Source organism: Urocampus carinirostris, chromosome 6, assembly GCF_059441175.1.
Source record: "Urocampus carinirostris isolate Australia breed hairy pipefish chromosome 6, RoL_Ucar_1.0, whole genome shotgun sequence".
NCBI classification, from domain to species: domain Eukaryota; kingdom Metazoa; phylum Chordata; class Actinopteri; order Syngnathiformes; family Syngnathidae; genus Urocampus; species Urocampus carinirostris.
Genome location: NC_142354.1, coordinates 41,579,026 through 41,605,541, shown reverse-complemented (window position 1 = coordinate 41,605,541; position 26,516 = coordinate 41,579,026). Strand labels below are relative to the sequence as shown.

Sequence of the window (26,516 nt, the reverse complement as noted above, 5' to 3'; positions counted from 1 at the left end):
AAAACACAGAAAAAAGAAGAAAAAGTTTGTGTTGCATTCAAACAATTTCCAATTATATCGAGTGAATCTTGTTGACAACATTGTACTTCCACTAAAAAATGTGATTAAGTACAGTTCTGTATCTTACAACCAACTAAATAAGCCCTCAAAAATGTTAATACTATGCGACAAAATATACCAGGAAATAAAAAGAAATGGATATCTTGTGAAAGAATTCTAAGAACATAAGACATTTGTAGGCCGTACAACCTTTGCAATAGTACATGAGTCAATTCATTCAAAAGATAAAAACAAATTTGCATTGCCGTAAACTCAGCAAAATGTAACTTGATGTGAAGTTTTGAACATGTTTGATAATTAATTATCTTGCCACACTTGGGATTATGGTTGCTCACTGTTTGTGTGAACGCTCAGACCCATGGAAAATTACAGGGAACATTGCCTGCACCCCTACTGAGGATGAGTGGTGCAGATAATGGATGTATGGATAGATACGCACAGCATGTAGTGCATTCATTAAAAGGCCTCTAGGAGGCTATTAATTGTTTATGACTCAAAACAAATGGGTCTAAATATGTCACTGTCAACACCCCTGAGTTCAGTGTTGAATGTGGACCATGAGGGTTAAACAACCGACTTAGTGCAGTGCCACCACTCACCGCTGAGAGCGCTGTAACATTCGAAACCCCCAAATCACTCTCGCGATAACTCAGTTCCTGGCTGCACCGGCGGCCACAGAGTCGGCAAAGAGATGGCGGCCAGAGGGGGCTTTCAGTCGGCACCGACTGCTGCTGGGGGAGGCGTAATGGGTCCTGGACCTCCGGTACCGGGCGCAGGGCCAGGTATGGGCCCTGGCACTCCCTCGGGAAGAATGGGACCGTCGCCCGCCGCGCAGAACCACATGTATCGCTCTCCGATGCCTGGGCCCGGCTACCCGGTGAGATATCGTTCCATCTTCGCATGATGACGCCTAGCTCGTCCGCGAGAACAAAGCCCCTTACTAGCGCTTTGTCACGGCTAGCTAACAATTAGCAACTTTTTGTCATTATCTCCTAGATATCTTGGTTGTAACATTATAACGCACCAATTAACTTTAGTGAACTCTTAAAAAACTCCATTGTTATTATTTTCAAAATTAACTATATTCACCTCTCGACGTTATTTTCCGCTAGCCATTTAGCTTAGCAGCTAAAGTGACTAGCTTCGTCGCCGTGGCTAATTTTACCATTATACTTTGTTTGTTTTCTGAGCGACGGGACTATCGAATTTATTTTCTTTAAAAAGTTTTAAGATCATTGATTTTTGGGTATATTCAAATATTAATCCTATCTACGATAATATTGTGTAAACGAGTCGTCGATGAATGGCGCGTTAACACGTTGCGAACAGTGTACACTGCTACTTGGATATTCTAAAGAGCAGGGTTGGGTAGGGTTACTTTAATTGGATTACTTTCAATTACTTTTGGATTACTCCAATACCAAATATGCTAATAAAAGACAAAAGAAACTAAATATGAATAAAATGATGACTCACAACACGTGGTAAGCTTTCTCTCCTGGCTTTGATCTCTTTGATATCCGGCAAAACGAACCTAAAATGCGACAGAAACAAAATGAAAATAAATCCAAACAGCTTGCCAACATCATTTTTGCCGTTCCATGTATTCCGTTACTCCCCAAGCCTGCACAAAATGTACTCATTTGATTCATATTTAGTTTCATTTGTCTTTTATTAGCATATTTGGTATTGGAGTAATCCAAAAGTAATTGAAAGTAACTAAGTTAAAGTAACCCTACCCAACCCTGATTATTACACCATCCCCTGATCTGGAAATAACATTATGTGTCTTTTCTCACAATTACTTCGTTAACTAAATTCTATACTTTGCCTTCTAAACATTATAGTAGCGGCCCTCGAGCAGCTTTAGTTTACACTGCAGAGTACTACAATAAGTATTTTTTCCACCCTCAAACTGATCATCTTAAACACAAGTGTCAAAAAGGCGGCCCGCGAGATAACACTCAGAGAAGCGCAAGAGTAAAACAAGCTGCAGGTTGAAATATGTCAACTTGATGTTGCCAAAGCCAGGTGCCTTGAACAAAGACACTGTACTTGTATTTCTTTCTCTCTCTTTCTTTTCCATCCCTTTTCTCCCACTCTGTGTGTCGCTCTTTTCTCTTCCTTTGTTGCTCTTTCTCTCTCTTTAACTTCTTTTGCTCCAACTTCTTTTTCCTTTTCTCTCCTCTTTCTTCCTACCCTTCGCACTTTCTTTTCTCTTTTCTCTCCTTCTGACTTTCTATTTCTCTTTGGATTTCTTTCTTCCTCTCCCTTTCTTTTCACCCTCACAACTTTTTATCTCTTTTGTTTCTTCCTCTCTTTTTCTTTCTTTGTCCCACCCTCTCTCCTTTTCCCTCTCTCTTTGTCTCTTTCTCTCTCTGTGTCTTTTTAACTTCTTTTTTTCCTTTTTCTCTCTTTTCTCTTTCTCTCTTCCTACCCTTCGCGCTTTGTTTTCTCTTTTCCCTCCTTCTGTCTTTGTATTTCTCTTTGGATTTCTTTCTTCCTCTCCCTTTCTTTTCCCCCTCTCTCATGACTTTTTATCTTTTGTTTCTCATGCTCTCTCCATCTCTCTCTTTCTTTGTCCCGGCCTCTCTCCTTTTCCCTCCCTCTTTCTCTTAATTCCTTATCTTTCTTTTTCTTTCTCTTTAATCTACTAGTCCGGCCCCCGACAGAATGTTTGTTCTATCGTGTGGCCCCCGAGTTAAAATGAGTTTGACACCCCTGGTCTAAAACATTTTGCTCCCGTTTCCGTGTAATCTCTTTCCTCACTACTTGTCCAAAACTAATCACAACCCATCAGGATGCTTCGAAGCTTTTTTTATGAATCAGATATGTTTAAAAAGTTACCCTGCAAATATTTAGATAGGTGCCTTAATGATTAACTAATGATTGTATTCGTTATATCATATATTTTGATTACATTGAATTCGATTTTTAATTAATACAATTGTTAAATATCATATAATTGAACCATTGATGTTTCTGTAAAATTTGCCCAAACGTAATCTTAAGACATTACAAAATAACTTGCTGTTCTCGAACCATTTTAGATTATTGACTGTTTTGGGCTCTTTTGAAAGGTAAGACTCGGAAGTTTTGTCCCAAACTGAAATAGTTACTGCATGTGTTACTTAAATTGAGTAATCTTATTTAGAACACACAGAAATAAAATGTTTTTACTCTCACTTGATTCTTTTGTTGCACTTAAATGCCTGCATTGGTCATTTAGCTGCAAAACAGGTGAAACAATAGTTTGAAGACTTACCTGGTACCTTGTCAAATTTGATCACAATCTCATCATCAGCTGCACCGCTTATCCTCAGTAGGGTCGCGGGGATGCTGGAGCCCATCCCAGCAATCATCGGGCAGTGGGCAGGGGACACCCTGGACTGGTTGCCAGCCAATCGCAGGGCACACAGGGACAGACAACTCACTCGCTCATTCACACCTAAGGACAATTTGGACCGGCCAATTCACCTGAAATGCATGTTTTTGGAATGTGGGAGGAAACCGGAGTGCCCGGCGGAAACCCACGCAAGCACGGGGAGAACATAAAAACTCCGCACAGTAAGGCTGGATTTGAACCCACTTAGGAGGTTCCCACGACCTCAGAACTGTGCCGCACACGTGCTAACCACTGCGCCGCCGTGCTGCCCCTTGATCACAATCTAAAAAAAGTAAACATTGTATTTTACAGATTTTTTATGAGGGTAGGTTTAGACGTTTCCATAAGTAGCCATTTAGAAACGACCAGTTTTCAACTCTAAAATTTGTGTGTATTTTCCATTTTGTGTATTTTTTAGACATTGTCAAAGAGTTGAAGCTTTTTAATTCTTTTTCCAGGTGTCAATGATTGTTCACACTCGCGCATTAAAATAGTGTGTAAAATGTATCACTAGTAGGGGTTACACACACTCATTCCTGGGTTTATATTGAATACAATAGGGACACCTTCATATCGATTTATTCAGAATTTTATTGTGTCAAGCATCCTTTGAATCGGTCACTATTGGCTAAAGTTATTCAGAGGTAAAGAATCCTTTTTGGCATTACAGGCCCGTATAGGCTAATGCGGGTTGTGGACCTTAAAACAAAGCCTGCAATTAGCCGAAAAATATGTAAATCACAATTTCAGATGCCAACGGCTTACAGAAAATATTTTACTTGTAAGTTTATAAACTGGAATTGTGGGGCTAAACAGACGGCTAGCAACAAGGAAAGTCCATCTAAGGGCCCGGTCACACAGCCGTTTGCGTCTGTATCGCGGGTAAAATTTTGCGGGTTGTTTTTTGTTTTTTTTTTTGCCCATGGTTGCCCGCGATGGAAAATGCGCAAAATTGGCCAATCCGCTGTTCATCGGTGGTATGCCCGCAAAACAGACGCCGGCGACTGTTCCGCTTCCTCATCGCGTCATTTCCGCGTCATTTTCTCGTGTGGACCACGGGTATAAAAGCTGCCGAGCCGGCGTTATGCAGAGAAATGCATCTTTGCCGAGATTTGCATCCCCTCGCTACTACAACCACTTTTACCTCGTTTTATCTCACTTTTATATCACTTTTAGGGAATTTAATGGCGAACATATAACCAAAACCACTTCGTCTTGCATTTGTTGGGAATGTAATACAACTTAAACCATTCCGTCTTTGTATTTGTTGTGAATGTAATCGAACGGTAATGCACGCCGTATACAAATCACTTTTGAGCAGGTAACATGTTTATTTTGCCTTTTTCTATTCAAATCGCTCGTATTGAAACTGTTATGCACTCTACCATAAAGCTTATTTCTGCATAATAAGGTTTACGGTAGAGTGCATTACCGTTCGATTACGTTCACAACAAAAACAAAGACGGAATGGTTTATGTTGTATTACATTCCCAACAAATGCAAGACAAAGTGGATTTGGTTATATGTTCGCCATTACATTCCCTAAAAGTGAGATAGAACGAGGTAAAAGTGGTTGTAGTAGCGAGGGGATGCAAACCTCGGCAGGGATGCATTTCTCCGCATAACACCGGGCTGTAATGAAATGAAATGAAATGAAATGAAATGATCTGCATTTATATAGCGCTTTTCAAGTCAATGACTTCCCAAAGCGCTTTACATTGTGCTTCACATTTCCCAATAACGGCCGTGATCTGTGCAGCCATGTTGGGGGTATTGGGGATTCAGTGTCTTACCCAAGGACACTCCGGCATGTAACACGGACAAGCTGGGATTCGAACTGGGATCCCTTAATCCTAAAACGATCGCTCTACCTCCTGAGCTACTGCCGCCCCGGCTGTAGAAATCATAACCGCTCAAGACACAGTCCCGTGAAGATCAAGATTTCAAGCTATGGCACCGAAGAAGCCAATATGTTATTATTGTAATAGTTTTTCATTTTGATTTTATTATCTTGTTATGAAATGAAAATAAATGTCAAGAAATGAAAATGGATTAAGACGAGGTCACTACGGTGACGGGGATCCATTTTCACCCCTTGACGTCTCGAGCACAACTGACGTGTGCTTGGCAAATCGCGCTGTATATACGCGGAGAAAGGCGTTTGACCATCACACGCGTAACACGCTAATTTCACGTAATAACACCGTGATACAGGCGCAGAACATGCTATGACCGTGCTCCACCCACGATTACCCGATGAAATTTCGCGTCCTACCCACGTGTAACCACGCCCTGGCCGCGGCCATAGCACGTCGTTCCGCGTCATTTCCGCGTCATTTCCGCGTCATTGCCTCGTGTGTACCACGTGTGCTGCCCGCGGTTAACACGTGGTTTTGAGCAGCGCAAACCTTTTTCGCGCTGCCAACCGCGTGTGAATTTCCGACCGCGAGTAAAGCACTGCTGTATCTCGTCTATATGGCGATCTCAAAGCGTCCAACAGCGTCTGCTTCACGGGCAGAAATTTCTGGCCGTGATTCAGCCTCGATACGCCCGTGAAAGGCTGTGTGACCGTGCCCTAAAGTTTTGAGCAGCGCAAAACGTTTTCGCGCTGCCAACCGCGTGTGAAATTCCGACCGCGTGTAAAGCACTGCTGTATCTCGTCTGTATGGCGATCTCAAAGCGTCCAATAGCGTCCGCTTCACAGGCAGAAATTTCTGGCCGTGATTCAGCCTCGATACAGACGCAAACGGCTGTGTGACCGGGCCCTAAGGTGGCAAAATACATTTTTATGAACTTACCAAATAAGTCGTCATCAAATTCATGAAATGTCCGCAAAAATGGCTTTGTTGCATTAAGGACCATCCAGAAAATCCGACAGTATACCATTTTTTACTCCAATAATCCCAGCAGATAAAAAAAAAAACACTTAAAAGCTTGTCTGCTTTGTTCGATGTTCCTTCTTGTAATTCGTCACTCCAAAAACTCATAAAAATGTCCAGACTCATAAAATTATTTCCAGTATGTCCTCTGACCCTTCGATTGACACTGCTTTCAGCAAGATAGGCTGCCAGTGCTCTCAGCTTTTATGAAATGTTTCCCCTCACCCATACAAGTTGCAAATGCTCTTTGTCTTACTGTTGTATTACACCCCCCAAAAATTAGACGCAAAGTTTTAGTAGCGTTTGCACGAGGGTGGACAGCTCTTGGGGAAGGGGGTGCATTTTTCGACACGACACAGACAACTATACTAGTGTGTGTATTTTTATTTTTTAAATCAGTAGCAAAACTACTGCTCGATGGGCGCGTCGCACAATTTGAGGAAAATCGGAGACTTTTATGGCCGCAAAAATAAATTATATTTCTAAAACTCATTTGGCTATTATTTTCCTGTTATCCTATTTAAATGGTTTTATTTATCATTTCAGCTCAAATCAATGCCTATTTCTGTTCACGTTCACTAAAGCGAACTCTCTTTACTTGCAAGTTTCTTTGCAGGAAAAAATTGTCCGAAGTATTGTCTCCTCCCAAGGATTTGTATTTAGAGCTTTAACGCAAATAGTGTATCAGTGGCCCACAATTGCAATAAGTGTGGGTTGCCTAGCGACAAGCGACTGCTGAAAATGTGTTGTATCCCGAGCATCCTTGACTGCTTTCATTCAAGCCAGCAGCACTGAATAGCACTGAACTCAATTTTTCTTGGGTACTTCAAGGCCGCGCAGATGTGCGTGCATTTTGCGAAGCGTGGGCGCTCTCTCTCCCTGCGTGGGGGGGAAAAGGCGGCGCGTTTCGATAAGCCGGTCATTGTTGACGTGAAGTTTACATCCGACGGCACCTTCTTGCCTGGGGACAGCAGCCATTTTTGTGATTTGGCGTTTACCGTCACATTTACGCTTTTCACTCATGCTCTCCGATACTAGAAGTCGTCTCTTTGAGTTTTTGGCCCATGGATTGGTGAGTGAAGGTGGTTGTTTTTGTTTGAACTTGTCTGATTGCGAAGTTTTGTTTTTAGGCTAGGATTCAATTGATATGTGAGCGTCTACATTGCACCCGCATAATTTGTTCATCATGCCAGAACTGACAAAACTCTCACTGCATGGGTTTGCAACTAGTATTCATTCACAGCTAAATATTTTGCAGTGATTTAAAGTTTTAAAGGTTTTTAAACGGTGTTGAAAAGATATCTATTTGCTTCTGGTACTACGATTAGTCAACCACACGAAGGCAGACTGAATTTTAGGGCAGAATCCCCAAAAATAGACTTTTGTCATAAATGTATTTATATACAAGGCGCATGGAATTAAAAACCACAGTAAGAGCTACGGTATTCACGTATAGCCGTTGCGTATTCTGTATACAGTTCTTACGGTATATTTTAGTGCAATGATTGAGTAGTTGAAAAATGTGTGTGCAATGGGAATCGAACCCGGGTCGCGGCAGTAGGAATGCCGATAACCAACCCCTAGACAACATTTAAAAAGACGTTCAATTTTATTGCGTCATTCCACTATTTTTTTACTCAGGGTGGAGGAAGCAATGTTGGAGATGGCGAAACCAGGAAGTCTTCCATAAATATGAATGAGCGCAAAAAAATCAAACCAAGGAAAATATTTGGTGTATCGGATGTTAAATGTGACTTTCAGAGCTACATTTCTCATGCCTACATTCCCTAACATTAGTTCTGGCACCCTGAGTAAACATAGTGTGATGAACAGATCAAAAGCCTTTTCGTATGTCATCTGCATCACTGGTGTTCTAGTGTTGAACATTGGTTCTCTCTCCACCGCAACCTGGGTCTTACTTTTATGATCAGCAAATTTTTTGGACTGCTCAACCATTGCACAAATGCGATACTACACCGTAAAACCTCATGGATTATCTCACACAAATAGTGTATACACATCCAATATCATACACCCTATTTTGCGCTATATAAAGCACACGTTCAGATTTTTGTCCATTTGGGGTTTTTAAGGTGCATCTTAAAGTGTAAAATACAGTACAAGGTTTGGGCTGCTTGGCAATTACACCCCATTGCTATCAAAAGCAATGGTATAATTTACTGAGAAGTGCTATTTCCAATGCAATGCAAAGGCGGTTATCAGAGTTGTTTTGGAGACCATTACAATAATTAATTCATAATCATTTTCTTAATATTTTTCCAAATTGATAGCTCATGAATTTCTACTAGTATGTTATGAGCTGTTCAAATGCAGCTAGTTGGCGTTGTTGTGATTGTACTCTATATCTATCAGTGCTGTGTGCCAGCATTTTTGTCAAACACTGATGTTTTTTCTTCCCTTTGTTTTTTTTTTTTTTTTTTTTTTTTTTTTTTTTTTTTTTATTATTACCCAATGCAGAGACCAGGCATGCCTCCTTCCAGTCGTATGACCCCACAGGGCCCCACCATGGGCCCCCCAGGATACGGCGGTAGCCCTGTGTCCCGCCCAGGGATGCAAGGTGTGATGGACCCGTCTCGCAAGAGGCCAGCCCCACAGCAGATCCAGCAGGTTCAGCAGCAGAGCCGCAACCAGCAGTAAGTAGTAATCAATACCTTTAGAGGCAGATGCATGGTATGTTTAAAAGGCTGGCGTTTAATGGTGGGATTGGATGAATTTCGGTATTAACTTCACTCAGCTGATCGATACCGTCCCACAAATTGCTCTGTTTAATTTAGTAATGCATCACTTTTTGAAGTGAAACAAGCTTCTGCTTTTAAGAGTTAATGTGACTTTAAAATGTTTGGCAAAATTAAAATTGTGCAATACTCAACAGCATCCCCATTTCTGACATGACTGTGTTTTGTACAGTACAAAGAAAAAGAAGATGGCTGATAAAATTCTACCTCAGAGGGTGAGTCGCAGCCCTATTGGGCAACACACTTGATTTGATAGGGTGTAACTGACTTTTTTCCCTTGAAATAGATAATTCCAAAATGTGGAGGGGAAAAATGTCATCTCATAGTTTTCTCATTGTTTCCTGAAACCAGATCAAATGAAATTACTAGAAAAACAAGTAAAAATGACCAGGAAAAAAAATAATTAAAGCTCCCTAATTTAAGCCATGCCATTTTGAGTCATTGAATCTTTCCAACAAAATATTCAAATGTATTAAATAATGAAATTGCTAAGAGGGTTGAAGTAAATTATCTGCAGCAAACCTCCCCTAAAAATTGTTTTTTCTCCCCTACACAAATTGTTGATTGCAGACCTTACTTTACTAATGTGCGTGGAAATAATTAGCCCTGTTTGTGGCAGAAAAGATAGCTAGCTAAAAAACACATTTCCCCAAGTTTGGCATAAAGACATGATCACCTAGTGCAATGTATTTGATCCATAGCAGAACTGGCTTACACTTAACCTCTAGTATCTTCCTAATGGTTATCCAGGCACTGTTTAAAATCCCAATTTCATTTAGTTATATCGGGATGTCATCGTTCATCAATTCATATCGACATTGTAAAGTATGCTGATGTGAACATTACACTTTTTGGGGATTCGCAGATTAAAAATCTATCCAGACACAATCTGCACCATAGAACACTTAAAGATGAATGAGATAATTTGGCCTTTAAATACTTATGAAACTGAGGAGGGAATCAAGTTTGGTTATAACGAGCCTATTTTATTTGCCATTATTTTATACCTGTTCCCCTTTCCTTGTCTCAGATCAGGGAACTTGTCCCAGAGTCTCAGGCTTACATGGATCTATTGGCTTTTGAGAGGAAGCTGGATCAGACCATCATGCGCAAGAGGTTGGACATCCAGGAGGCCCTCAAGAGGCCTATTAAGGTTTGACGTTTATTTATTGTGGGGATTTTAAAATTAGTATTAAGGCTAATTTTCACAGCATTTGCAAAGAAAAAGGATTACAAATTGTCAGTCATTGTTGGCACAAACTTTTGTTTAAATGTCACAGTTATGTAATTGGTTACCGTTTTGAAAAAATTGCACAGCACCCATGCAATTTGATGCCACTTGAGCCCCTAAATAACATTTAGAATCGCAGCTTTACATCACCCTTAAAGTGTATGTCTTATTCGCACTTCAATCTTTTTTCTAAAGTGCCATATTTTCACAACCATAAAGTGCACATAAGAGTCTCGTATTTTCTTCAAATTGTTCAGGGTGATGTAAGACGGCCTATGTAGCTGAGGACATTTCCGTGATTACTAAAGGGTGAGGTGTGGGCGGTTATTAAGGCTCAACTTGGAGAGCTTAATGCTCAATTCAAATTTTTTGGGGTGAAATCCAATGTTTTTGTGAAATTGTTCACATTTCCAATTAAATGCTACTTTAATGCAATCTCCTGTGACTTGATGCATATCCTGTATGAACGCCACAATTGTCTCGCATGTGCAGAAGCGTAGACGTAGCGTTACACGCAATGGGCGAATTGTTTTGCGGAAGTTTTCATGGATGCGAGTGCCGTAGCATATCTAGCAATTTGAAAGTTATTGTTCTACGTGGGGCTGAACAGTTATCTTCCCAAATATTAGCAGAGGGCACCAGTGCCTTATCGTGCTTTACGCTAATACAGAAATAGAACCAGCCACACAGACTGCCTTTTAAAACAGTGTGTCCTATTGTAAAATTTTCAAAATAGATGTATTTTGGCTACTGGGGTTTTGACTGTTTTCCTTGATACTGTTTCTGTAGTAGTATTTCATTAAGCTAGTGCCCAAGTTTAAGTTCTTGGTTTTAACATCAATAATGATGTAACATTTGTTTTTCATACTTTTCCTTTAGCAAAAGAGAAAGCTTCGGATCTTCATATCAAACACTTTCAATCCAGCAAAACCAGACGCTGAGGATGGCGAGGGGACTGTTGCATCCTGGGAGCTCCGTGTGGAGGGGCGTTTACTCGAAGATGTAAGAGTCTGTTTACAATAGCATCTCGCTGTGTTCATTAAACAGAACTCTATTTCAGTATGACAGTTTTTTTTAGTCTAACCATTTTGCAGTGACATTTTGCTGTGTTGCTTATTTTATTCAGCCTTTAAAGTAATGCTAATATTTACTTTGTAGACGGCTGTATCCAAGTATGAAGCCACAAAGCAGAAGAGAAAGTTTTCATCTTTCTTCAAGTCTCTTGTGATTGAGTTGGACAAGGACCTTTATGGTCCTGACAATCATCTAGTGGAGGTAAGATAAAACGAAATTGCTTTAAGATATTGTTATTTAAAACTTCCAGTTTTAAAATAAAACGTTTTTTTCTTATTAAAGTGTGAGTTCAAGTAAATTCGTCTATTTGTTAATCGTAATAATGTCCTTACAATCATTAATCTTTATTATTTTTTTATTTTAGTGGTGTATTGGTTTGATATTGCACCGTTTACAAACTCTTAACTAGTGCAAAGAATGTTTTATATTTTTTTTCCTGGTTAGGTCGTCAATGCTCCTAAATTAATATCCATCAACCTCTTGTAACATGTTATTTGCTGTCAGTAGCAAAACATCTGCCTTTGAAGAACATGTTTTTGTTGCTTTAGCTGGAACTCTGTCTTGGTTAAAGGTGGAATTAATTTTAATGTTTGAAAAAAGGAGTTGGTGTTGGCAAGAATCCCCTTCAGCTTTTGTCTGGAAAAAAACAACATAATCGGATGACCTTAATTTGGGGTTTATCAGTGGCATTTTTATCTGAGTCAATATGTGCTTGATTATTTATATTTTAAAGACAACAAAACTGATAAAACAAAGGCAAAACATTGTGATTAAGCTAATGCGCCATCTTTTTTTGCGAGGTAATTTTATCAAAGTACCAAAAAAGCTGGCTTTTAAACATGCTTTTTCAAACCTTTCATGACAATGTTACAAATATATCAACTTTGAGTCACCTATTTACCATCTTTGGGGCACTTCTATTGCCAGCAGATTACATTAAAACATTTTTTTCCCATTTAATTTAAGTGTTGTCTTTTTTACCACTTTAGTGGCACAGGACTGCAACCACCCAGGAGACTGATGGATTCCAGGTAAAGAGACCCGGCGATGTGGGAGTTCGTTGCACAGTCTTGCTTATGCTGGACTACCAGGTACCCAAAAGCCCACACTATTTATCTTAAATTCAATCGACTCCATTTTGACCATGAAATTGTTTCTGAAAACACAGCCTCCTCAGTTCAAGCTGGACCCTCGATTAGCCCGCATGCTCGGTATCCACACCCAGACACGGCCAGTCATCATCCAGGCTTTGTGGCAGTATGTCAAGACTCATAAATTGCAGGATCCACACGAGCGAGAGTTCATCAACTGTGACAAATATCTGCAGCAGGTAGGCACTATTCCAACCCTATTTCTCTTAAGTATGCAACACTTGTACCAATGTTTTAATATGCAAGACATTGCCGAAATGTATTTTTTGTTTTTGTTGTTGTTTGTTGATGATCATCTCAGAAAAAACATGCGAAGTAATTGTAGCAAGGAGAAATTTGGCCAACATTTAGTTAGTCTGATCATTTCTTTTTGGTTGAAAAGTAAAGCATTCGGTTTCAGAATTCCTTCCGAGTGCTGTTGCAGTGTAGCTTTAGTTTTATCTGTGGCCTGAAGTGTGGTCCAACGGAGCTGAGAGTTATAGCAGGCATAACATTGTATTTGCAGCACACTTGCTTGGCTGTTTTTGTCCTTGCATGGATGTCAGTCCCAGCACGCGTTGAACTCTTGAGACTAAACACTCCGGCTGCTTCAATGTCGTTTTAGTTAAAACAAATTCACCAATCTGTGCCTGTTTCTTATTATCTCTAGTAATAGGGATTTTAAGGTTGTACATTAGCTTCTGGTTCCTTTAAATGACATGGTTCACTTGAATGCTTGCAATTGTTTGCTGCTTTAATTTAATTTGTAACACAACTGCTCATAAAATTCCAAATATTTTAAGTCGCTACCCAACTGCATTCTTTCGTGGAGACAGTGTAACTGAAAATTAAATAGATGCAGCAGATTGAGCTCATCCTTCTGAGTTATTTTTTTAATGTAATAGTATATTGAATAAAATGGCTGTTTCATGTTTTGGAGAAGTGGCATTACTTTTTTTTGATGACTAAGGCTCACATAAAAGTCATTTGGTGCACGCTCTGCTACGACAGCACTGACTGTACCCCCCGGTTCAGTCAGTGAAAATGAGTTTTCCTAAGGGGACCGGATTTTTAAAAAAAAACACGTTTGCGGGCTGTTTAACCTTTACAAGTTTTAGTGCATTTACCAATTCATTAATATTAAAAAAAAACATGCGCCATTGCCTGAATCCAGCAAACGGTAATTTTATTTGATCTCGTGTTTTGGACATATTTGATAATGATTGTTTGCTACACACAGTATTGATGTTGCTCACCGTTGCTCCAAGCATTGCTCACAAACCTTGTGCGATTGCTCAGACCTGTGGAAACTTCAGTGAACATTGCCCCAAATATTAATTAAATTCAAAATCTCACTTACCCTCCCTAAAATGCATTCCGTGTTTTCTTCTGAAATGGTTTGTGGATTTCTACGCTACGCGGAGGAACATGAAAACCGAGCAGCCGCAAGAGAATTAATCGATTGTTTGCAAGTGGAGGAAGCTGAAAAACTATGACAAGTTTTTATACCTGTGTTTTACTTTGTAATCAATACTTAAATAAACTGCAACCAAACTGTTTTGCTCCTACTGTATTTTTAGATACGCACACTTGTATGCTATGCAACATGTTGTAATGCAGCCGCGGCAGAGGGCACTGTGGTGCGCCCTGTGTATTTCTTAAATACAGAAATAGACCCAGCTACAAAGACTGCGCCTTTTAACATTGTGCGCCCGATGGCTGTGAAAATACATTAATTCAGATTCAGATTCAGATCTACTTTATTGTCATTCTAGTACACGTGTATACAGAACGAAATGTCGATGGATCTGACTCCCACAGTTTCCCTCAGTGTCCTTCAGTGTACAGATATAAATAAAGCTGTATTGTGTTATTTACCATAGTGCCGATAGTGCAAGAAGAGACGCTAACCAGATGTGCAAGATGGGCAGTCAGGTTAACAAGTCAGGTACACAGTACCATTATATTGTAAACAATAACACTGTAAGTAATAACACTGTAAGTAACAATAGTGCAGAGATCAAATGTGCAAGGAGTGGCAAGCTATAAAAAAAAACTGCCACTAGTGCAAAAGTCAAATTAGCAGCCGTTTAGATTTAAGTTAACTATATGTTAGATTGACCATTTAACAGTCTAATGGCCAGGGGGACTAGACTATTGCGGAGCCTGGTGGTCCTGCACCGCACACTGCAGTACCTCTTCCCAGAGGCTAGCAGAGTGAATAGTCCATGATGGGGGTGAGAGGGGTCCCCGGTAATGTTCTTAGCATGGGATAAGCAGCGCTTCTGGCCAATGTCCTGAATGGAGGGAAGTGTAGTCCCGATTATTTTCTCCGCTGTCCTCGTTACCCTCCTCACACTACCCCAGTCGGTAGCGCTGCAGCCTCCACACCACACAGAGATACAGCTGGTCAGGATACTCTCTATGGTGCCCCTGTAGAATGTGATGAGGGATGGTGGGGGCAGGTGGGCTCTCCTCATCCTCCGCAGGAAGTACAGGCGCTGCTGTGCCCTCTTAACCAGAGATGCAGTGTTCACGGACCAGGTGAGTTTGTTTGTGATGTGCACCCCTAGGAACTTGATACTGCTGACAACCTCCACAGCCTTGTTGTTGATGCAAAGTGGGGCATGGTTGGGCTGGTTTTTCCTAAAGTCGACAATGATCTCTTTAGTCTTGTCAACATTCAGGACCAGGCTGTTGTCCTTGCACCAGCCCACCAACTGCTCCACTTCCTCTCTGTAGGCCAGGTCGTTGTCATCCCTGATGAGGCCCACCACCGTTGTGTCGTCAGCATACTTCACGATGTGGTTTGTGGCGGACCTAGGGACGCAGTCGTGTGTCATCAAGGTGAACAGCAAGGGGCTTAGGACGCAGCCTTGGGGGGAGCCCGTGCTGAGGTAGATGACATCTGAACTGTTCTGACCTATCCGCACAGATTGGGGTCTGTCACAGAGGAAGTCCAGCAGCCAGTTCCGCAGGGGGGTGTTGAAACCCAGAAGCCCCATTTTGTCTACCAGATGTTGTGGGATGATGGTGTTGAATGCTGAACTGAAGTCCAGGAACAGCATCCGCACATGGGTGTTCTTCTCCTCTAGGTGTGTCAGGCTCAGGTGAAGCGCAGAGGAGATGGCATCCCTGGTGGAGCGGTTTGTCCTGTAGGCAAACTGAAAGGGGTCGAATGAAGAGGGGAGACTGGAGGTGATGTGCTCTTTAACCAGTCTCTCGAAGCACTTCATTATGATAGGAGTCAGTGCAACGGGCCGGTAATCGTTGAGTGATAAGATCTGGGTTTTCTTTGGCACTGGGATGATGTTGGCAAATTTGAAGCATGATGGTACTTTGGCTTGGTCTAGCGAGGTGTTGAAAATGTCTGTTAGTACACAAGCCAGCTGATCAGCGCACTCCCTAAGTACCCGCCCCGGAATGTTGTCCGGGCCTGGAGCCTTCCTTGTGTTGACCCTTCTCAGGGTCTTCCTCACGTCAGATGAGTCCAGGTGGAGTGCTCTTTCGTCCTGATTTGGAGCCGCTTTCACTGCAGGGGTGCTGTTGTGTGCCTCGAACCTACCAAAGAAATTGTTGAGGTCATTCAGAAAGTCCATGCTAGTGTTCTGCACTGGGGTGGTGTTTGGCTTGTAACTGGTGATGGCCTGGATGCCTTTCCACATATCCCTGGTGTTGGTTGTGCTGAGGAAACGTTCCTGAATCTTTTGACTGTACGTTCGCTTTGCTAGTCTGATGGCACGGTTCAGGTTAGCCCTCGCTGATAACAGCGCCTCCTTGTCACCAGATCTAAAGGCAAGGTTACGTACTTTTAGTTGATTGCGTATTTCAGCAGTCATCCAGGGCTTCTGATTGGCACGGGTGCATATAGTTTTGTTATTGCTGACGTCTTCTGCGCATTTACTGATGTAGGCTGACACAGAAATGGCGTACTCATCTATATTTATTTTGTTGTTGTAAGTGGCAGCCGATTTAAACATGTCCCAATCAGTGCACTCAAAGCAGTCTTGTAGTGCCTCCATAGCCCCCTCAGACCACACCCTCACCTGCTTCACTGTTGGTCTTTCTCTTGTAAGCAGGGGCTTGTATGCAGGAATTAGCATAACAGAAAGGTGATCTGATGAGCCTAGGTGGGGGCGGGGGGCTGCTTTATATGCACCTTTGATGTTTGTGTAGGCCAGGTCTAATGTGTTCCTACCTCTTGTAGCAAAGTTTACATGCTGATGGAAATGCGGGAGAACTGTTTTCATATTGGCCTGGTTAAAGTCCCCCGCCGCAATAAAAATGCACTCAGTATAAGCATGCTGCAGTTCACTCACAGTTCGGTAGAGAATGTCCATTGCCTCCTTCGTATTAGCGCTGGGGGGCACGTACACGGCCGTAATGATGGTCGCGCTGAACTCCCTCGGTAAGTAAAACGGTCTGCAGATCACCGTCAAAAGTTCAATGTCTCGTGAGCAGTGATTCGAGATTATCTTCGCATTTCTGCACCATTTATTGTTTGTGTAAATGCATAGACCGCCGCCCTTGCTTTTGCCGGTGAGCTCGCCGCTTCTATCAGCGCGGAAAGCAGTTAGCCCCACAATGCTAACCGCGTCATTCGGGATAGATGAGTTTAGCCATGTCTCCGTCAGAATCAAAGCACAACAGTTCGTCAACTCGCGGTTCGATGAGAATTCCACTTGTAGATGGTCCAGTTTGTTGTCCAGGGAGCGGACGTTGGATAGGAAAATGGATGGTAGAGGCGTTTTGAAGGGTTTAGCCTTCATCCGAGCCGTTAGCCCGGCCCGACAACCTCGTTTCCTTCCCCGGTCACAGCGCTTCCGCTTGCCACTTTTACTCGCTTTAAGCATAATTTGTGGTTTTAGGTTGTCATGCTGTCAGGCAATTCAGCTTTTTTTCTTAGAATTGCCAGAATGTTCACTGAACCTGTTTTATATCTGCAGATCTTTGAGACCCAGAGGATGAAGTTTTCTGAGATCCCGCAGCGCTTGCACGCACTGCTGATGCCTCCAGAGCCCATCATTATTAACCATGTTATCAGGTTGTTACCCCCCTAGTGCAGATCATAAAACCTCTCCTGAAAATTGTGTATACTGAATCTGCTCCCTATGCTTTGTGTTAGCGTGGACCCCAATGATCAAAAGAAGACAGCGTGCTATGATATTGACGTGGAGGTTGATGACACACTCAAGACTCAGATGAACTCCTTCCTGCTCTCAACCGCCAGTCAGCAAGAAATAGCAGGCTTGGACAACAAGGTCATTACTCTACAGCCATTTACTTTTTATTCAGCAAAGGTTTTGTCGCTTAAGCTCCAGTCCGTGATGAAACAAAAACATTTTTGGTAATTAATATATAGACAAATGTGGCACAAAAATAGATCAGGTACGAGTTGCCAATTGCTGTGATATTAAATTGAATTGAACTTTATTGTTATTGATATGGTGATGCAATGAAACATTTTTTTGTAACTAGATTAAACTTGCGTAACCCGCCCGGTGCTGCCTTCCACTCTGAGTGAAAATGGGGTCTGTATCGCTCCCACGGCGCTTGAAGCCTTATTTTGAATGGCCGGTTCACATTGATGTACAGCGGTTCAATTACATACTTCGCCCTTTAGCCTTCTCGTGGTGTCGTTTATTACGTCCCCCTTACAACAAACTGAGAGGGCACACTGCACGATAGGGCGCGTCACACAATTTGAAGAAAATCTAAGACATTCATGTGCTAAGAGCACACTGTCTGCTGTTATAAAAACTGCATTCAGCGACGGCTGCATAATTTAGCGAATAGTATAATTTCTCATTCGTCCAGGAAAGAATAGTCTGTCTGAAGTTTCCTCGCTAAATTCACCTTTTTGTGCACATAATGTTTATGCTAAAGTAATATTGCTAAACTTTATTAAGAAAGTAGGTTGTGATGTCCCATATCCTGTTTGATACTTGATTAGGGCTAGGCTAATTTTATTTTCAAAAATGAGAACGTTTTTATATTAAAATGCAGCCCATGCGTTCTTATATATATATATATATATATATATATATATATATATATATATATAAAGGGGTATAATTTCTGTAAAAAAACAAAGTACTGTTAAATACTGGTGTATGACTGGTTTGCTCCGAGATGCATTGTTCCAGGCAACGTTGCTCTACGTTGTGGTGCATTTAGGGTACTTAGGGAGTTTGATTACGCCAATGAGCCCATTTCTTTAAGTGTACTGCTAAGTGTGCACTGTGGGTACCTAATGAGGTGTCCAATGAGTGTATTACGAAAATTGCAAAAAATAACACAGCACATCAAGCAGAAAGTAGACTTCCCCACCAGTTTAAATGTGGTGTGAAGACGCACCGCCATTGGAGACGCATTTGTCACAGCAACAGATGTGTCCAGCACACTGAAGCCAATTTTGTACAAATATGCTCCTGATGGGAGGTGGGTCAGGGCCGCTTGCCTCCTGCCAGCAGTCATTATAAGAAAGTGCTCTACTTTGAGACTAGCAGCTCCTCCTGGCTGGTCCATGATTTTTATGTTTTTGCCCTGACATTTGCAGTGATGAAAAGCAGCGTAATGACAGCTTTATGTGGATTGCATTCTCGTCTGTCCGGAAATGTCCGGCCACCTTTTGTTAGCTCAATGCCTCAAGCATGTAATTTTATATGCAGAAATCACAAGATACAGTAAATCCGGAAAGTATTCACAGTGCATCACATTTTCCACTTGGTTTAAGTCCGTATTTCTAATTTAATTCAATTCATTAATTTCCGAAACACATATCTCAAAATGACAACATGAAGAAATATGTTGGATTTTCCTGCGAATTTAGAATAACAAAGAACCCATATTTTCCTGCACTTTAAGCACAGGATTATAAGGCGCAGGCCCCCAAAATAGTCTTATCATATATTTTTCATATGTAAAGGCGCATGGAAATAAAACTTGATTAAGTGCTACCATATTCATTTCTAACCATTGTTTTTGTACACTTACGGTATTTATTAGTGCAATAATCGATCACTCAAACTGATGCTGGCTAAAATCACTAAACATGCAAATGGGCATTGAACCCAGGTTGCATAGGAAACAATTATCCGGTGTTTCTTTAAATGGATCAAAAGTTGACTTGTGTCTATAGCTTCTAGGCCTATTTACTGTCTTCTCCATTCTCTAACATTCATTTCTGGCACCATGAAATGGTTTGATAATGAGATAAAATCAAATCCCTTTTCGTAGGTCATCTGTATCACTGGTGGTCTAGTGGTAATGTTTTTGCACGCTCACCGCCACGACCTGGGTTTGATTGCTGTTGCTCTCACTGTGTTTTTGATTGACCAACCATTGGACATACACGGTAGTCAACCGTAAATCCCGGTGTAGTAACGCACACATATAATGTTTCCACTTCCAGTCATATTTTGCTGTATATATTCGCACTTTTAGATTTCTGGCCAATTTGGGGGTTTTAAGTGCACCTAATAGTCCCGGAAAATGGGGTACGTAATTACTACCTGACTTTGCTCTATCCTTTATTGATGCAACATTGGTGCCACAAGTCATTTTGAATATGATGCCAGAGGCTTGGCAGCGTTGTTACAGCTTGTGTACCGGCTGCACTGTAATTTTCCTTTTCCCATGTGCCAGATCCACGAAACCATTGAGACCATCAACCACCTGAAGACCCAGCGAGAGTTCATGCTCAGCTTTGCCAGAGATCCTCAGGGTTTCATCAATGACTGGCTGCAGTCTCAATGCAGGGACCTCAAGGTGATTGTACACATCAGAAGTAGAGGACTGTTAAACATATTTTCACGCCCATAGTGTGCACCGTGTGGAAGGGCACTGTCTCCGTAATTGGTTCCATTTTAGAATTTATCACTGCTGGAGGCGCACCCGTTCGATAGGGCGCGGGTGCCTCGGCTTGCATGAATTGTTTCCCCTCGCGCATACAGACGCTCCCCTACTAACGAACATTCAAGTTGCGAACAACCGTACAAATGAGAAAAAATTCCGGGGTGTCGAAAAATATCCAGACATTACTGAAGTGCTTCTTTCCGCCGCGTGGCGCTGTAAGAGGTTACCCAGCATCCACCCCGAAGAAGAAATCTGCTACCTGGTTCGTGCAAACTTGTACTGTATCGCTAGCGCGCTAAGAACTGGCGTTGTATTGTTTAGTATCTCGTGCATCCAATAGATATGGTTGGTGTAGAGTGTAAAGAAGAAGCGAGACGTTTCTTTTAAAACGAAAGTGGAAACAGAAAGTTTGATGCGGTTGAAAAAAATGTTTTTTACCACGGAGGAGGACCTCTTCCAAAAGTAAGTTAAATTTAACTTTATCTATCTTTATGGAGCATATTATTTTACAAAATGTTTATTTTTTTTGGTACAAAACAATACAGGTTAGTTATACAACAAGCCTTAAATATACTTATATAAACTTTAAACATACAAAATATAGCAATGAAGAAACTTACAAATTCAACGATCGGCCAGAGTAGGGCAGCGTCTGTACAAGGTGTAAATGCTCCGTGCTTTACTGTTCTGTTTTATTCCCCCAAAATTCAACTCTTTAGCCTCCAGTAGCACAATAACTTTCAAATTCCTAGATATGCTACGGTGTTAGCATCCATAAGCACTTCTGCTAACAATTCATTGCGTGCTAGCGGAAGAGGATGGCAGTCAAACAAGAGACGCTTAAAAGCCACAGGAGACGCATGGAAGTCGCAATGAGTTGTAAATGTGAACGATCTCACAAAAACATCACATTTCATCCAAAATGTTGTAAAGCTTCACTCAGCCAAGGTTTGAACTTGTGTCCTCCCATTTTCGGGAGATTGCGCACAACCCTAACTGGTCTCCGTCTGCCGCTCTGCATTAGAGACAGGGCACTGCCCGATAGGGCGCTCCCTACAATTTGAAGAAAATCTGACACTTTTAGGTGCGACTTATGGGTGTGAAAATACAGTAGTTTTTCGTATAACAATGTAGTACCGGTGTCAGAAAACAGGTTTTTAGTTACTAGAGTGAATTAAATGCTCTGTTGCTTCAGTATTGGCACAGTGGCAACTTTTGATTGCATTAGAAACACACTCGCCACGCCACGGTGTTCTCCTGTCAAGAGAGAAACCAAGTGTGACGCGCTCAATATCATTCAACTTAATGGGGGAGCAGCCGGTAAGCCTCTCTGCGCCATTCAATCATATCGTAAACAAACTGAGCCGTCAATTCTGTGTGTAGAAACTACTGTATTTTCTGCACCATAAGGCGTACCGGGTTAAAGGGCGCACCCGCAAAAATTTGTCTTTTGTTATATTTCTTCCATAAAAAGGCGCACCGGACTTCGAGTGCATAGAATTAAAACTGCAGTAAGTGCTACGTTTGCACTCAAAGTACCAAAATTACTGTATTTGTTCATTCCTTGATCAGTCAATATACATCGCAGATCCCAATTGCAAAAATAGGATGAAACGGGAATTTATCTTATCCACTAGAGATAGACAATACATGAAAAAAAGTCATCACACCATTTTTAGTCACTGTACCAATTTGTTGATGTTACTATTGGGTTGGGCTGCCAGAATATTGTCAGACATTAAATCGGTCTGTGGTACAGAAAAGGTTGAGGACTACTTGAATACAGTATTTCAATGCCAACTGTCTAATGAAGACAGCAGCATTATGGGAAATAATTTGCTCATCCTAAAATGTATAATTGAATGCATGGCTGCACATATTCAAATCCCGTTTGTAAAATTACAATGCTTAATTTGACCAAAAAAAGGGAAACAAAATTTTGTGTCAACTTTAAATCATTTCTCTAAAAGATTCCATCTGGTGCCGTTAGAGGATTTAATAATAAGATCTATGGCCTTTTGTACGTAAACTATGTCCTGAATGGCTCGGTAGTTTGGATTCGATCCAGGTTCAATCCCCGTTGCCATTGTTATAATTAATATGATAATGGAGTTCACGAGTTGTTGCCTGTCGTGGTTTCAGTGCACCGAGTGTCACAATATGCTTTGGTCTGAAAAATAATAAGACATAATCTTGCGTTTTAAATTTTTTTGTGGCCTGCATCAAGCTTCAACGAAGACAAGTCAATGATTCCTCTTACTTATCCGCAGACCATGACTGACGTGGTGAGCAACCCCGAGGAAGAGAGACGAGCAGAGTTCTACTACCAACCGTGGGCTCAGGAGGCCGTGTGCCGTTACTTCTACTCCAAGGTGAGAGCTCCTGCATCCTGTTTGGAGGTCACACACAATTCCAAACAGGGTGTTTCTTGTGTTCAAATCGCAAAGGGACAGCGAATGCTTTTTGGGTGCCACTTCCAGCAAACTAGATTCATTGACACTGCCCAATAAGGCCAAGCTGTTTTTGTTGGCGGCAGCTCCGTATTGTAACTGCAGTTGTAGTGTTGTGCCACATGGTGTCGCTGTTTTAATAGCTCTGCACTTGATAGACATAAACGATGAGCGTTCACATGACAGACTTCTTTATTTATTTTGTAAAAGCTCTCCCCCACTGTTGCAAAAGTAATTATGAATGTAACGATTCATTGTATACAATAAATCATTACTATTTTACAAAAAGATTCACATGTATCTAGGAATGCATAACTTTTTTTTCTAAATTCTTGCTATTCTTGACCTGTACCGATACCAGTTTTCTTTTTTCAATGAACGATGTTTAAAAATAAATGGCAAAAACACACAAATTGGAATTATTTGTTATTTTTGACGACAACAACATAATACAGTTCTTTTAAACATGTCTCCCAAGATAGTGTTAGAGAGACGAAAGCTTTCAAAACTGTTTGAATTTTGGGTGAAGTGCTTGTACAAGCTTGAAATTTTTGCAATGTTTATAGGCAATCTCACTCATTAGACCACACATTAAATGAAAACATAAAACAAGTCTAACTAACCCCTTAACGTTCCTGTAAAATTGTGGCGATTTGGATACTTATCAGTTTGCAACACTAAAACCTTTGCAACAGTGTATTTTAATAGGCCCATTTTTTGACATTTTGAAGGTATTCCTAATGATTTTGCAGTCGCGCGTAATATTGGTGCATAAAAATGAATCATGAGTGGCGTTGCACACATTTATTTTGAGGTCGATTAAATACAAAGTGAATATCTGTGTACTCTATTCAGAATTTTGTTTGCTAACCAACGTGTCAATCATCATCTATCATCTGTTACTACTGGTTAAGGCAATCAAGCTAAAGAAGTTGGTCTCGGTGGTTTTATCATTACAAGATCTTATAAGCTCATGCGGACAATGGACCGTGAATAAAAGCCTGCTATTGCCAGGGATCAGAATTTTCCGCGGATCCGCGGATTTCCGCTGTTTTTGAACCCCAAAGGCATTCCGACTTTTTCACTTTTTCTCTTGCGTAGCAAACAAATTCAAAATCCGACTGTCTCACTCTTTCCTTTATTGCTCTGGCGCACCCTGGCGGCCGTTAGAAAAATTGGCCGCATTGTTGGGGGGGGCTCCGCCCTGATTTATTCCTGGACCCTGGCTATTTCAGCTGAAAATGAAAATCTCCATTCTGATCCCTGTATTGCTCGAAAGTGGTGTCAATCAAAAGGTCGGAGGCTAACCGCCTTATTAGAAACAATTTTACAAGTGTTGTTTGTCAAATTAAATTATGTGGTTATTGGAACTAATTACACTAAAGAAAGTCCAATGTTGCACAAATGCTTTTAGGCAGATTTTTATATTTCTGTAGCAGACTACCAAAGGACATTATTGGTGAGTTTTTTTAGTTTTTGGGTATCTCGTTTCAGACAGTTCATGATGTTTCTGTCATGAGTACATTTTGAAATGATCAGCACATCTTGAATCCCAATAGTGTAAGCGCTCCATACTTGCATACTTCGGTGACTAGTGACATCGTACAGACCTATTTTGTTTATCAAGATTCCAACAGCCTGCCGGGGGTCCGCCAAAACGTTAAGGGGTTAAAAACGACGCCAACACACTTGCTCTGGTGGTTTCGCTTTGCCAATGCATTTATCTTTCCCTCGTGACTAGCGGCAGCTGGTATTACAGTAATCCCTCGGTTAGCGTGGTTAATGGGGACCGAGACCACCCGCGAAAACTGAAAATTCGCCAAGTAGCGGCGCCCCTTCAAAAATGCTTAAAAAAAACGTGTACAGGTATACAATTCGCTTTTGGTATAGAAAAGTCAAACTTGAGATGAAAAGATGAAAAGTTCCTCCATGATAAACTGAGCGCCACATAAAAGGGGGGTGAGGTGGGAGGAGTTAAAGGAGGGGGGGTGAGCGAAGCGGTAGCTCACCATGACTCAGCATTGTGTTAGGGCCTCCCCCTCCCCTTCACAATAAGAGTGTCCACACCGTGTCCTCAGGTGACATAAGCTCGCGCTTGCTCAAGTCTTTTATTGAAAAGGTAAGGTATTTTTTAGACCGCGAAGCTCTGAACCTGCAAAAATGGAACCGCGAACTAGCGAGGTTCCACTGTAGTTTTAATGGAGTTGTCATGAGATGTGTCATCGCCCCCTGCAGGTGCATTAGGAAGGGTGAAATTGAAAAATTGGCTTTGAAGGGGATTAGAAAGAGCTTGAATTTGGCCATGAAAAGGTGTACGAACCCTGGATACACTAAATGAAAATCTCACTTCTCAACATTACACAACGCTTGATGCCACTCACAGATTAGGTTAAAAAAACCTCACTCATTCTTACTAAGTGACATTATCCTAACTTTAGCTATGTTTAATATAAGACTTTGGTTTAAATATTTCAATCTTTCAGTACTTTAAAATGTCATGTCTTCTGAACATGGTGCATTGTTGATGTAGATTGCAAAATCATTTAAATTCCCCACATTTATATATCTAATTCTGATTCAGATATACTTTATTGTCATTCTTGTACACGTGTATACAGAACGAAATGCCGATACATCTGACCCGCACAGTTTCCTTGAATGTACAGATATAAATCAAATGTTGTATTGAGTTGGAGTATTGAAGTACTAATAATATACTAATTATAGCTATGTATAGTATTATACGGTAGTGCAAAGAGTGCAAGAGGAGATGCTAACCAGATGTGAAAAATGGGCAGTCAGGTAAACAAGTCACTATACAATAACAATAACACTGGAGTGCGATAGTGCAGAGGAGAACAGATGTGCAAAGGAGTGGCTAATATAATATTATAACATTTTTATGTTCATATAATTTCTACTTCTGAATTTGTGATGTTATGAACATGCGACTACATTTTGAGACATTTCCAATACACTGATATTGGTACTCGTTCATCCTTGGTATTGATTTAAGCCAGGAAAAAGATTATAAGAGAAGAAAAATAACTTGAATGTTCTTTCAGGTGCAGCAAAGGCGACAGGAACTGGAGCAGGCACTCGGAATCAGGAACACCTAAAGAAATTGATTGTATGGCTGCCATGGAAGGTTTTGACTACATTTATTATCGATCAGAATTTTTTTTTAGCGCAAGTAACATTGTTTTTTTTCTTTGTCTTTTTTGGGGGGGTCTTAGCCTCCCAACATTCCTGGTCTCATGACAAGGAGCGCCACACTGAAAACAAAATGGCGTTTTAAAAAAAAAGTCCTATTGAGTTCCATATTTTAACCATGCCTCAGTTGCTTTTTGCCAAACGTTTTTTTTTTTGTTTGTTTGAGTTAATCCTCTATGAATTGTGTAATATCAGTACTTGTGTTTTAAGCAGTACGGATGATGACCAAGGAAGTAGCTTGTAGAAGTACCTCTAGCCTAAATAGGTTTTGTATATAGTGAGCAGAAGGATGTGAAGTCAAGTTATACCTCTTTACCTATTTTTTTCTTCTTCTTTGTCCATGCCCAGATAGATGCTGTATTTATGATTAAGAATAATCAGTCATCTGAAATTGATTACAGCCAAGCCACAAATGAGTTTAAATCGATGATTAAAAGATCTATTAGAATTGTGCGGCGTGAACACTGTAGTAATTATTTGA

General features: G+C 41.0%; 1 protein-coding gene across 2 annotated transcripts; it reads left to right on the top strand.

Moving 5' to 3' along the window:
• The first annotated feature begins 709 nt into the window (after positions 1 to 709).
• On the top strand, positions 710 to 26,016 carry smarcd1 (SWI/SNF related BAF chromatin remodeling complex subunit D1). Of its 2 annotated transcripts, none has more exons than XM_088339029.1 (13): positions 710 to 937; positions 8,803 to 8,978; positions 9,253 to 9,295; positions 10,111 to 10,233; positions 11,191 to 11,313; positions 11,470 to 11,586; positions 12,375 to 12,476; positions 12,554 to 12,715; positions 17,462 to 17,559; positions 17,641 to 17,776; positions 20,163 to 20,285; positions 22,643 to 22,744; positions 25,888 to 26,016. In XM_088339029.1, exons 1-13 carry the CDS (start codon positions 752 to 754, stop codon positions 25,939 to 25,941), a joined length of 1,545 nt encoding a protein of 514 aa, XP_088195155.1. In that variant the 5' UTR covers positions 710 to 751; the 3' UTR covers positions 25,942 to 26,016. The 2 variants fall into 2 exon arrangements, with proteins under 2 accessions (XP_088195155.1, XP_088195156.1); XM_088339030.1 differs by lacking the exon at positions 710 to 937 and adding an exon at positions 7,241 to 7,396.
• Positions 26,017 to 26,516: the final 500 nt, after the last annotated feature.

Excerpts from the sequence above, each read along its gene's own strand:
- smarcd1 (XM_088339029.1), top strand. The coding sequence starts at position 752 with ATGGCGGCCAGAGGGGGCTTTCAGTCGGCACCGACTGCTGCTGGGGGA. Across the intron at positions 12,477-12,553 it reads TGCTTATGCTGGACTACCAG|CCTCCTCAGTTCAAGCTGGA; the intron begins GTACCCAAAAGC and ends CTGAAAACACAG. Across the intron at positions 17,777-20,162 it reads TAGCAGGCTTGGACAACAAG|ATCCACGAAACCATTGAGAC; the intron begins GTCATTACTCTA and ends CCCATGTGCCAG.